This window comes from Mus caroli, unplaced genomic scaffold, assembly GCF_978045245.1.
Source record: "Mus caroli unplaced genomic scaffold, Mus_caroli_1 scaffold_9, whole genome shotgun sequence".
Lineage (NCBI taxonomy): Eukaryota > Metazoa > Chordata > Mammalia > Rodentia > Muridae > Mus > Mus caroli.
This window is the reverse complement of record NW_028227264.1, coordinates 116,587,575-116,600,866: the sequence shown is the minus strand read 5'-3', so window position 1 is coordinate 116,600,866 and position 13,292 is coordinate 116,587,575. Positions and strand designations below refer to the sequence as shown.

Here is a 13,292-nt window from a genome sequence, read left to right as displayed (position 1 = left end):
CACTGAGGTGGCCGGCAGACTTCTTTAGCACAGAATTGTCAGTGTTAGGATGGGGAGGCTGTTGCTAGGGCTGGCTGCTCTCAAGGACCCTCCCCTTCCCACACCCACCCCACTTGGCCTCAGCGTCTGCAGCAGGCCTGGGAGTCTCTGCATTTCAAGTTTCCATCTAGGGAATAAAGTGGCATGCGTTGTGTAAAGGAAAGTGGGTGCCTGAGGGGGTCCCCCACTCGTCATGACGTTCTGTTAGTGCAGTGTTAAAGTACGAATAAGAAATGTGAAAATATGATTTTCCTAAAGATTGCTAGTAGCTCTTTTTATTTGAAATCTGAGAGAAGCAAAATTTTCCATCGATAAGAAAGTTCTAGAGTTGAGTCAGATAATTAAGAAAACAAACAGAACACAGAAATAATCGAAGCCTTGCATTTTAGAAAGCATAAAGATAGCCTAGATACTGTTTATCGAATTGTGTGAAGTAAGAATTACGGCATTATTAAACATTGCTGGTTTTACCATCATGTGTGGTGTAAAGTGTTTGTAGGGCATTGCCCAAGGCTTCCTGGAGCTTCAGACACTGAGTTTTAAGCCAGTTCATGCTGAAGCAAGCGGCTGTCTGTGTTTATTCAGTAATGTGTGTGTAGAAGCTAGTATCGCTGCACTGAATGGCCAAGGGTAACTCTTGTAGCTGAATTTCACTTGGTTGGCTATTATTAAGAATATGGTAACTGAAAGTTTACTTCTCATCCAGATCTGAGTGTAGCAAAATCTAAAATTCATGTTTGTTTTTGTTAAGTAGCTAATATACTCCTTTAGTCGCTGCTTTAATTCTGATTTCTCTAACTTTAAATAAGTGTGCTGTTTTTAAAAGGTTAGCTTCTGTTGTCATTTTTGAGTTAGTAAGTGTAGTGTGTTTTCTCCTGTTGCCTATAGGAAAGCTTTTTCAGGTGGTTTCTCAGTACTTCCAAAGCTTCTCTTGTGTTTTGAAATGTATAAAATAGGCAACATGTCCCTACTTGAGTATTCTAGCCACACTTTCTAGCCTGATACTTTGTGAAAATGTCAGCAAGTTTTATTATACAAACAAGAAATGTTGACTGAAATATGCCGTGGGATACTGTATAACACCCTGAATGGAAATGGAGAGTGTCTGCGTTTCTCTAGAAACCGTGGTGGGGCTCCCAGTCATAGAAGTGTCTCTCTGAAAGCTTTAATACTGGTGTGGATGTGCGCTCAGTACAAGGCTTTGGGATCTAAAAAGTTAGGCTTGAATTTGGACTTAACTGTGTGTCTTAGGGTTATCACTGCTGAGATGAAACACATGACCAAAAGCAAGTCAGGGAAAGGGGTTTATCTTGCTTATGTCTCACACCACTGTTCGTTGTTGAAACGACACCAGGTAGATACTCAGGCAGGGCAGGGTCCTGGAGGTAGGAGCCGATGCAGAAGCCACGGCTAATTAAGAGAATGCCCCACAGGCTTGCTTGCCTACAGCTTCATCTTGAGGCTTGATCTCTATTGAGGTTCCTCCTCTCAGGTGGCTCTAGCCGTGTCAAGCTGGCACACTGTGACTTTGGGAAGCTATTTTATCTAAGTCCTGGTTTTATCGATAAACTGGGGGTCATTGTATGCTTGGCACAAACCCATGGGAACGTGGTTCCTGAGAGTCAGCCTTTGAGAGATGAATTACTGCTTCTGCACTCGAAGGTTCCCTTCCGTTATCCCCCTCCTGCTGTGGGGCTTAGTTCCATTTTCTTGATGAACTAAGCAAGAGGATTTGAAAATCTTCAGTACTATCTCTCTTGATATATTTTGTCCTCTTTCCTTTAGCTTTGACTCGAGGAACTTAGGAACGGGCATGAGAAACAGATTGTCGTTATTCACCTTTGAAGTCTGGAGAGAGCCTGGGTGCAGCAGCCTTTTGTTTCCTTGGTGGGGTCTTACCTCTCAATAAGTTGTCCCAGGCTCACAGCCCTCAGTGCGAATCCATGGGGGTTTAGCACCTTCAGCGTGGTTAAGAGCTCTGCAAGGGGGAGACACAGCTCGCTCTGTAGGGGCCGGTGTAGGCGCTGCCTCATGTGCAGCAGGCTCTCCTGAACCCCACGGGTAGGCTGCAGGGATCTGGGGGCCTGTGGGGAAGAAGGCTGAGGTCAGACTCAGAGATGGAGAAGGGAAAGAGGAGCCCCGGGGGAGGCCTGAGCAGGAAGGAAGTGGATTATTACAGTTCAGGGAGTCTTGAAGGTGCTCAGTGTAGCGGCTGAGTGCACGCTGCCGCCTTTTGTCCTGTTGCTCATGCTCAGGGTGTTTAGCCATCCTTTAGGGACCGTCTAGTTAAGAACGGCCCCTCACATCTTTATCCCACAGGTTAGACTCAGGTTATTCACTCTCTCTAGTTAATGTGTCTCCAGATAGGTACTTGTCAGAAGAGACTGGTCAGCAGCGCTTCCTATATTCAGGACAGCCTGTGTCTTCAGAGAGCCCAAGTGTTGCTGGGCATGGCAGTCAGGCGGAGGCAGGAGCCTTGTGAGGGGCAGCCTGGTCACACAGTGAGCTCCAGGTGAGCTTGGGGTACGAGCCAGACCCTATCTCAGATGAGAAGAGTAGCTGCAGTCTGTGGAGAATCATGAGGGCAGCGTGTTTGCACACCGTAGGGGACATACTCAAAAGGCTCAGTCAACCATTTTCTAGAGGAAGATTGCTATCATGGATTATGGGACAGCTGAATTTTTATTATTTTAAATGAAGAACTTTCCCTTTTAATAATGTTTAATTTAGTTTCATTTTATCAAATGTTTTATTTTATTTTATTTTTTTCCTTTTTAAAGTTTTGTATTGCTTTGGTTTGTTAGGCTGATTTATCGCTGTATAATGAGTTCAGATCTTGGAAGGATGAGCCCACGATGGACAGAACGTGTCCTTTCCTGGACAAAATCTACCAGGAGGATATCTTTCCATGTTTAACATTCGCAAAAAGTGAGGTAATGGTTTTCATTTTAATAGAAATGCATTAGAATCTATTGTACTTTCTACTGTCATGTTTCATATTTTAATGTCCTACATGTAATAAACTACTGTAAAATGTCATCTTAAACATTTTTCCATTTTCCATTAGGACCACAATCACAGCTATTCTGAACATCTTTCCTCATTGTATTAGTGAGCCGTGTAGATAGGTGTGGGAGGAAGGTTGCTGCTTGATTCGTAGACCCAGATTCAGTTTTCAGTTTAAGCCAAGTTCTATACACACCCTGTTAAAGGAGCTTGCCAGAGTGTAGCTCAGAGCAGAGTGCTTCACTGACCGTACAAGGCCCTGTTAGATCACTGCTAACATAGACCCTAAACCAGAACACCAAACGTGTCCTTAAATCAAACAGAAAGACAATGCCAACGTGCCTGGGTTAGGGTTGGTAGAGGATGAAGCAAGCAGGTTGAAGCACATTGAAAAGGTCAGGTGGATAAGTCGCATCCAACGTAAGATCAGTGTCTCAGTGAGGGTTTCTGTTCCTGCACAAACATCATGACCAAGAAGCAAGTTGGGGAGGAAAGGGTTTATTCAGCTTACACTTCCACATTGCTGTTCATCACCAAAGGAAGTCAGAGCTGGAACTCAAGCAGGTCAGGAAGCAGGAGCTGATGCAGAGGCCATGGAAGAATGTTTCTTACTGGTTTGCTTCCCCTGGCTTGTTCAGCTTGCTTTCTTATAGCACCAAGACTACCAGCCCAGGAATGGCACCATCCAAAAGGGGCCTCCCCACCCTCGATCACTAATTGAGAAAACACCTTACAGCTGGATCTCATGGAAGCTCCTTTCTCTGTGATAACTCCAGCTTGTGTCAAGTTGACACAAAACCATCCAGCAGTCATAATGTAGTTTGATCTTATATGTGAGAAGCTTGTCTCCAAATAGCCTGCTAGCTAATGTTTAAGGAATTCAGTCCTCAGAATCTTACATGACTCTGTAGAGGGAAGAGCTGTATCGTCCTTGTAAGGAGAACTGTGCACGAGCAGCTTGGCGCTGACCCGAGTGTGGGCTGTGCACGGCAGACTGTTCCCTAGTGCTGGTAACCGCAGCAGACTCACTCTGACCTTCTTACTGGCTGCGCATGGAGGGCGCTCCATAGCTCATCTCATCTGGGAGATTGTTGTGCCTGTGAGACAGAAGTTGAGAAAATATGTAGCTAAAATTACTATATATTGCTGTCATAAATGACCAGTATTTATTGTATAAATTTAGAGGGTAAAGCATTAGGATATTAATTTTGAAGTGGCTTTTATATAGTACACCTGTAGCCATGCGTGGACAGAGCCTGGAATAATAGCAATAAAATAATAATAATAATAATAAAACAACCTTACCCTCAGCCAGTTAATCCAGTTAATAAGACCCTCCTTGGTGCTGTAACTGAGCTGCCTGCCATAGCTGCTTGCGTTTCAAAGGTTAAATCGAGGCTGTACTTTGTGCTTTTCTTCCTTCTCTTTGCAGTGGCTACGGCCAAGTTAGTGAAGCCGAGGGAGGACCAGCTTGTAAAATTAATGTCGTATTTTATTTTGGTATTTTTCTGCTGACATTTAACTCTGTTTTGTTTTAAGTTGGCTTCAGCTGTTCTGGAGGCTGTGGAGAACAACACTCTAAGCATCGAACCAGTGGGGTTGCAGCCCATCCGCTTCGTGAAGGCTTCTGCTGTCGAGTGCGGAGGGCCAAAGTAGGTGTTTTCACCACGCCTTGTGGGAAGAGCGCGCTCTTCAAAGTCTCTGTGCTGTGCTCTTGTTTTGTTCTTGTCTGTGGTTTGAATGACATGCGGTGTTTGTCTTTAACTTTGTATTTCAAAGTTAAACTTATCCCTCCCCCCTGACAAAGCTGAGGTCTGTTAGGTAAAGAAAGGTGTGTGGTTTATTTAGAGAATTCTAGAACATTCTTAGATTTCAGTGTGGCTGCGGAGAGAGGAATAGCCAAGGAAAGGTCGGTGGTACAGACCCAAGGCAAGAGGTGGATGTGGCTGCTCAGGAGAGCCCTCAAGATCTCTTAATTATGTAATACATACATGCTGGGGCTGCAGGCCGACTAAAGGTTAGAGACAGTGTTGACCCGTTAGTGGGCTGTGAAGTCAGTCATGTGAATTGTAGGCCAGACTGGGAGAGAGAAAAGAGAAGGTAATGGCTTGGTAACTGGCCTTACCAAGTAGGAAAACAGGATACAGGAGTTGGAGAGACGGCTCAGTGGTTAGCAGCACTTGATGCTCTTGAGAGAGCCCAAGTTCAGCTCCTAGCTCCCACATCAGCCAACCCAGCACCCACCTGTAACTCAGGTCGGATACCTCTGGCCTGCACGAGTTTCATGGGAACATGGCCTCTGCCCCCAGACCTGGATACATATACATAATTAAAAATTAAAAAAATTAGTCCTCACCTTCCATATGATTTCTATAAAAGATGCTGAAATTGGCAAACAGCTGTCTCCCACATGTGACAGGCGTTTGGAAAGTACAAGTTGTCAGAGGGAGGACTGCTCTGTTCTTAGGGCTGGGCAGCCTTTTCCGTCCATCACTGTAAGGAATAGGCTTTAGCTTCTGTTTTATTTTATCAGGGAAAGCATTTGAGGACTGGGCTAATACAGAGGTTGGACAGCCCAGCCGAGCTCGGAGAGTCCAGCCCTTGGCTCTCATCAGGGCTGTTGTGATGCTGTGCACACAGGGCCTGTTAGAGAAGCTGTACCGTCTGTTTCTGTGGGCGCACACACATTCCCAGGGTGGCTGTAGAGTGCTAGTGGTTATGGGACTGGTTGGGTGGTGTAGCCGGTTGTGTTTGTTCCCTGAGCTGCACACCCAGCCAGAGCTGTGGTTGGTGTTAAAGTACTGTGACGATACCCTGTAGCGCAGCAGCCTGGACTTGAGGGGAGCTTACAGTATTAAATCGTACAAACACCAAAGTGTTTTCCTGTGTGCCCTGCAGTCCCTCAAATGGAAAGTCAGGTGTGGGGAACGCAGTGTTTGGAACCTGAACAAGTATGGCATGTGGCAGTTTGTCTGCTTACACTGTGTCACATATACTATACATAGGAAAGCATTCTCTACATGATGGCAGACAGCAGTGTGAATCAGGTAGGTTAAATTTAGAGAGCACTTTACACACAGTGCTTATGTGCGCAAGGTCAGGGGGGAGGAGGCGCTTGTGGTAAAATGGAAGGAGGGTTTTGTCTTTTTCTCCTTTCCTCCCTTCCTGGCTTTCTTTCCTTTACATTTTATTTTATGCTACTATGGCGGAGTCACAGTGTGCACGTGGAAGTCACAGTAGGACTTGTGGAGCTGGCTTCTCTCCCACTGTGTAGGTTCCAGGGCGTGAACTCAGGCTCTCTCTCTCTCTCTCTCTCTCTCTCTCTGCAGCCAGTGCCTTTACCCACTGGCTCCGAAAGTGCAGTTTTAAGCAAACTGTAAAGCCCTCCTGAGGCTCCTGGGAACTGGCTTTCAGAAATGGTGACTAAATAAATGGCAAGTGCTGGGGGCGTTTGAGAGAGACAAGGTCATTCCAGCTGGGACGGGGGCCCTGGATTGGAGAGATTTGTCTAGGGTTTGGGATGTGGGTAGAACTAAATAAATTGGAACAGGAAAAGAATATGTTCAGAGGAAAGGGAAAACAGAAGAGGGAGAGGTGTGATGGATGAAAGACCGGAAGTAGATGGGGTGGGGCTGGAAGAAGGAGGAGCTTAGTAGTGGCTGCTCCTCAATTGGTTGGAATTTGGAAAAGGTTCTGCTTGTGGAAGAAGCTATGGGCCGGGATTTCTACGCTGCCATCCCTGCGTGACAAGGGGAGCAATAGCCTGGAATCTGGAGCCTGGGCCCGTGAGGAGACCCCGCAGGAGTGGCATGTTCTGTGCTAGCCTCACAGGAGGCAAGGCTAGGAGTGAGCCCGGGACCATGGCAGCATTGAAAAGGATCATTTAAGAATTTTCTCTTAAGCAATTGAAGAAAAGTTTTTATTGGGCCTGAGGAAGCATATACACACAGCACGCTCACAGAGAAGGACCCTCCATAAGACAGAGCCAGTGCTTTGAAGGGCACTTTTTATTAATCTAAAAATTAGCACGTGGGACCTCACTAGCAAAATCCTCTCAAAGTGAGACAGACGGTGAAAGAACAAACATATTTTCCAGAAGAATAGCTGTAACTGGCTTGTTTGTTTTTTTCAGTTGAAGGGTATTTTTTTTCTTCTGAATAAATTCTGCTTTTGCATGTTACAAGGACTTCTAGCAGTTGAATCTTAAATTTATTGACTTCTGATCCTTCCCAAGCCAGTAGTTAGTACTTTTAAATATTGCCACGGGTCTCTAAAACAGTTTGCATGTGTGTGTGTTTGTATGTGCATGCATGTGTGTACATGCATAGGCAATAAGGCAAAGTCTCTTTGAAAAGAACAGATAGTCTCTTTTTCAAAGACATTTGCAGTATGCCTTTAAAATTATCTTGTTCCAAATAACATGTTGTGTACTTGGTTTCTTAGCAGAGGAACACCTGTGTAATGTGTCTCGTAGGTACAGCTAACATCTAATGTGGCTTATATGTATTGATTTCCTTTGTTGTGTAATTTGTAATGGCATGTCAAATGGTATTGGCAACTTCTTGAGAGCTATGCTAATTTTGCCTTAACTAAGAGGGGTGGTTGTGTCTGTCAGGTTCCCAGCTGACGAGTGGGCAGGTCCAGCCTGGTACACAAACGGGCTTCACTCTTGGAGCAGCACGGTGACAGGTGGCCCATCAGTTATTTAGCAGTCAGTAGGTGGCTACCTGGGGCCAGGCTTTAAAGATAAATAAGACACAGTATCTACCCTCCAGGAATGTATAGCCTTGACCAGCCGAAACACCTACAGACAGACAGTCAGACAGGAAGGTATGAGCTGGCCTCTTCATACAAGGGTTACTAAGGGTGGCTTGTTTCTTTATACTTCTTACATCCGACACCAAGTGCAGCCAACCCTACCCACTACACAGACTGCATTTGGCAGCTGTTCCTGTTATCGGTGGTTGTAAGACTCGAATAATCTTGATTAGCTTCATCTCAGCTAGGAAGCTGAAGGTAGGTGAGCGCCGTCCTGCAGCTGCTTGCCCACAGCCAGGACACGTATGGCAAACACCAAACACCATCGTCTGTTCTGGAAGCGTGCTCAGTACTGCTCAGTGCTGCAGCCGTAAGCTCATGCTGGGAGTCGAGTAGGGGCAGGGTCTCTGTCTGTTCTTCACGGTGGCCCCGCATCCAGAGCAGGCCCGTCACATGTTAGGGTCTCAGATATTTCCTATCTTAATGAAAAACTAAATGTAAAGAAAGTAGGGCAAATGCTTTCAACTATAAAACAAAGCTGAAATTTGTTGTTTTACAGAAAGTGTGCGCTCACTGGCCAGAGTAAGCCCTGCAGGCACAGGATTAGGCTCGGGGACTCCAGCTGCTGTTACTACATCTCTCCTTTCTGCAGATACAGGGTAAGTGACACATGCCACCGTGGCCTTTAATAATGTCTGCCTCGCTGTGAAACTGACTGGTTGTCTCTCTCTTTTGGCCTAGATCACTTCCGTATGTAACTTCTTTACATACATTCGATACATTCAGCAGGGACTCGTGAAACAGCAGGATGGTGAGTGGTCTTGTTTCACTGTAGACATTTGCTTTAAGGTTGAGGCAGTCAGAGCCACAGTGTAATTGTTCCTGCAGTTCCATTAAACTTCCTGACCACTGCTAACAAAAGTAGGGATAATTTAGAAGAACAAATACCTCATCCACAAAAGACGGTTTTTATCCCATTTGCTCTTGAGGTTTGAGTAGAACCAGTTCACCTTGCAAGGGATATGTGATAGATCACACTGTACATGTCACGAGTGTGGAATCGTACTGTATTCACCCTTTGAGAGATTGACAGCTGGGGGGGAGGGTGGTGCTGAGACAGGAGGATGACACTTTCAAGGCCAGGGAGAGCTGTAGGATGAGTTCAAGGGCAGCACAAGCAAGCTAATGGCATCCTGTCTCAGGAAAAAAAAAAGTTTAAGAAAAAATGTCAAGGGGCTGGAGAGGTAGCTCAGTGGTTAGCACACTGATTGCTCTTCTAGAGGTCCTGAGTTCAGTTCCCAGCAACCACATGGTGGCTCACAACCATCTGTAATAAGATCTGATGCCCTCTTCCTGGTGTGTCTGAAAACAGCTACAGTCTGCTCACATAAATAAAATAAGTAAATAAGTAAATAAAAGAAAAAAAATGTCAGGATGGGTGTGACTCATTGGCAGATTGCTTCATTAGCTCACACAAGGTTCAGCTGCCAGTCCTTGAGGAGTCTGTGGGTATGGAGATAAGCGAGCCCTAGAAGTGCTTGGACTGACTTTAATTGATGGGAGAGTGAAGGGGCCAAGCGTAGGTTTCCTGTGTTTTCTGCTCTCATGTCCGACTTCCCGAGGTGGGAATGTGATGATACCAAGTAAAGCAAGGCTCACCACGTTCCAGTCAGCAGAAGGGCGCCAGCCACTGCAGTGCTGTTAGAATCTCAGCGTAGCCTTCAGGCTGCTGATGGGCTTATAACTCAGCCTTAGACACCAATCACAAAGAGCAAGGTGGCAGCACAGCCTCAGAGCAGCATTACTGAGCACACGGGACTGTTCCAGAGCAGGGCCGGCAGCAGACGCAGGGAGGGCAGGGAGAGCCTGACACAGCAGATGCAGGGAGGGCAGGGAGAGCCTGTCAGTCTTGGTAAGAAATTTTCCCTTGTAAATTTTTATAGATGCTGAGATGTTTCTGTAGTGAAAGACTAGTAGAAGCTAATTCTTCTCAGTCACATACGTTATTGAAAAGTTTATGGAAAAATTAAACTGGCAAAGACTTGGTTCAGCCCGTATAGCTCTGGGATACTGTTCTGTGCCGTATTTGTTTAGAATCGCATATAATTAATTTTAATGTACAGAGAAGGCATGGAACCTATCTCCCGTATTGGAGCTTAAAGGCTGTGAGACAAAAGTAGTAAGTGTGTAATGATTTTATAATTTTAATAAAAAATATGATGATAGATAATATTATACAGATTCTTTTCCTTGTTATAGTAAGATTGGTGGGAAGTCTGAAAACAACTGACTTCATGAAAATAGGAAGAAAGTATCTTGCTTAAGTGACAGATATGATATCCTGTGGGTCTCTGTCCCTTTTCCACTTCATGTGTCCAATACACAGCACCTACAGTGTGTGTGTGTGTGTTGGGGGGGGCGGTCGTTGTATAAAGCTAAATTTTTAATGTTAAAACCTCGTCATTATCCGAACCTTGTGTTAAAGGATTGAGGTCAGGTAAAGTCAAGGCATAGTTCCTCAGCTTTCATTCTTCAGCTTAGCCACCTCAACCCCAAGCCCCAAAGGCTTCACGATACAAAACTTCTAGCATGGACCTACTGGTAGACAGTGCCTTGCCTGACCACACGGTCAGAACGCAAGTGCAGCAAAACCAATCTACCTTACCCACCCACCTCTGCCTCCCGAGTGCTGGGCTAAGGCTGGTACCGTTCTGCCGGACTCCATGTGAAAGCCTTGGAACTTTGGGTTTGAAGTTGGGCTCTTTCCCCGAGGTTATCTCATTGTGTCTGCGTAATATATATATATTTTTTTCTTAATTAAAATCTGGACTCTTCTCACGAGCATTTCAGAGGAAGGACACTCTCTTGTATTGACATTCTGAGCTTGGCTAGTTCTGTGTGTGATGGGGGAGTCTCTGTTGAGTGTGCTGTAGCATATCTTACAGCAGTTCTGGCCTCTTTATTTAGATGCCAGTAGACCTCAAGATACAATAGTGGAAAAGGTATTCCAGACATTGCCAAATGTGCTTGGGGGGCAGTTTTTCCCTGGTGAAACTACTGATAATTCAGTGTGTGCTAGCCACTGACCTTACTGCCTGAAGCACAGAGCACTTGTGTTCCGCTTCGACTGGAGACTTACGGAAGTGTGGGCAGTGGAAATGAGCAGTTGAACAGCAGAATTTTTATTTCTAATTTGACTCATGCATAAAACTTTCTTTTATCATCACAAGGAACATTCCTGAATGTTCTGTGTTCTGGGAGAACAAAACAACAGGAGAGCTGACAAGTGCAGGAGACTCGGGTGCTGCACAGTAACCTTTAGATAACTGAGCCATGAGTACTCATGGAGGGAACAGGGTTAGCACTTACTGCAGACACTCAAGTGTCTACTTTGACCTGCGTTTAACATGGCAACACTAGTGACCATTGTTAGTGACTGGTAAAGCTGGGTGCCCACGGAGCCTGAGAGGTGGCTGATGGGTAAAGCTGGGTGCCCACAGAGCCCGAGAGGTGGCTGATGGATAAAGCTGGGTGCCCACGGAGCCCGAGAGGTGGCTGATGGGTAAAGCTGGGTGCCCACGGAGCCCAAGAGGTGGCTGACTATAAAGCTGGGTGCCCACGGAGCCCAAGAGGTGGCTGACTATAAAGCTGGGTGCCCACAGAGCCCGGGAGGTGGCTGACTGTAAAGCTGGGTGCCCACGGAGCCCGAGAGGTGGCTGAGATGCTTGGTGTTAGGCATCAGGTGCTGCATTGGGTTTCAGCCAGTTGGACATTTTAATTGAAACTTGAGAGGTAGTTAAGATGACACGTTATGACTTAATATGTCTCTTCTCTGTTTGTGCAGTCGATCAGATGTTTTGGGAAGTTATGCAGTTGAGAAAGGAGATGTCATTGGCAAAGCTGGGATATTTCAAAGAGGAACTCTGATGCCCTGTGTGCGGGGCCGTGCGTGCTGCCCCTCCCTGGACCACTGAAGGATGACGGAACATTTTTATGGTTACTCAATATTTATTTCTAAGGAGAGGCCACAGACTTCCCTCCTCTTGCACACTACATTGAGAAGTGCTGTGATTTCTTTTAAGCTGACTGAGCTGTACTTGCGTATCCCTTAATGGAGCACACTATGAAGAATTGCAGGCGTGCTAGTGATGGTAATTCAACACTGCAAATCAAAACCACCAAATAAATATCAGACGGAACGCGTGTGTCTTTCTTAGCTCTGACTTGGCATAGAGAGTTGCAGAAGACAATAGTAGTCTTCACTTTGTTCCCCTGTGAGAGGCAAGGAAGGAGCCAGGTGAACAGAACTCCTTCATGTCTGTGTGTATGCTGACATCCATACGAAAGGTTTTATTTATTTTTATTCTGTCCGCTGTAATGTAGTGAATCCCTTGATCATAGTGATTTGCTAAGTGTAATAAATGAAGAACAGTGAGCATGCTTGAGCATCCTGGCTTCATGTTAGCACTGAGCATCATCATGGAATAGAAGGAGTGTTAAGGTTAATGGATGAGGGCATGGTCTAAACGGATGGGATCTGCCAGCTCTGAAGCTGATACTCACGGAGAGACCACCAACATCATTCGCACAAGTAAAATAGGTTTGTGTGCAGACATAGTCTAGGGGAACAAAGGAAAACAGCCTGCTTCGTTGACTCCACTATGAACATATGCTCACATTTCTGGAGAATAGCCTTGGACTTCAGATATTTCCTACTTATAGATGCACAATTCTGAATCAAAATGGCCTCCTTTATTAGTTGTGTGTGTATGTGTATGTGTGTGTGTGTGCTCACGCGTGCAAGCATGCTCATGGATGCATCTCACTCAGGACTGCTGCACACAGACCTGGAATCGGAGTTGCAGACCATTGCTAGTGCTGTCTCTCCAGCTCATCTCTCTTGCTTTAAAAGTAAATCAATGGAGCATCGCTGCCGGTAAACCTTCACATCTCAAAAATGATTTTTCTACATGTTATGTGTTTGTGTGAGGGTGTGTCTGCGTGTGTGGCAGTCAGATGACAGCTTTTGGGAGTCTGTTCTCTCCTTCTGTATGGGTTTTTGTGATCAAACAGACTCAGGACTTCAGGGTTGGTAGCAATATCCTTATATGTGCTGAGCCATCTCTCTGGTGCGGATCTCCACATCCTAATCCTTGTGTGTTAATTGCAATTAAATATAATTTGTCTCTAGACGTTGGGTTATCTTCAGTTCTTTACCTGTCGTGATGTGGCGTATACTTCTGTGGACATTACGGCTTTTCCTGCATGTAGGTACCTGGTTTCAAGGTGTTTGGTCTACTGATTAGACGAACTCTGTAGCCCGTCCACAGAATCAGACTGAACGTTCTCAGCCAAGGGGTCAGAAGGGTTCACCCCAAAACGCTTTTTGTTGGCACTACTTAAGGAAGAAAAACAAGTTGAGAAGATGCTAAAATTGAAAGGATGGTGGTGGGCCGAATGTGTAGGTGGAGCGCCTACCCGACTCGCAC

At 45.6% G+C, this 13,292-nt stretch overlaps 1 protein-coding gene across 5 annotated transcripts in view; it reads left to right on the top strand.

Moving 5' to 3' along the window:
* The window catches only part of Rab3ip (RAB3A interacting protein), a 46,078-nt gene extending 33,083 nt beyond the window's left edge, over nucleotides 1-12,995 (top strand). For 4 of the 5 annotated variants that reach the window (XM_021173888.3, XM_021173891.3, XM_085843182.1 and 1 more), the window contains 5 exons: nucleotides 2,844-2,972; nucleotides 4,585-4,697; nucleotides 8,363-8,462; nucleotides 8,545-8,614; nucleotides 11,648-12,995. In XM_021173888.3, coding sequence (XP_021029547.1) covers nucleotides 2,844-2,972; nucleotides 4,585-4,697; nucleotides 8,363-8,462; nucleotides 8,545-8,614; nucleotides 11,648-11,730 — 495 coding nt within the window. In that variant the 3' untranslated portion in view covers nucleotides 11,731-12,995. Of the gene's footprint in view, nucleotides 1-2,843; nucleotides 2,973-4,584; nucleotides 4,698-8,362; nucleotides 8,463-8,544; nucleotides 8,615-11,647 lie in introns of those variants that run through there. The other variant, XM_085843184.1, reaches the window with a different exon arrangement.
* Nucleotides 12,996-13,292: the final 297 nt, after the last annotated feature.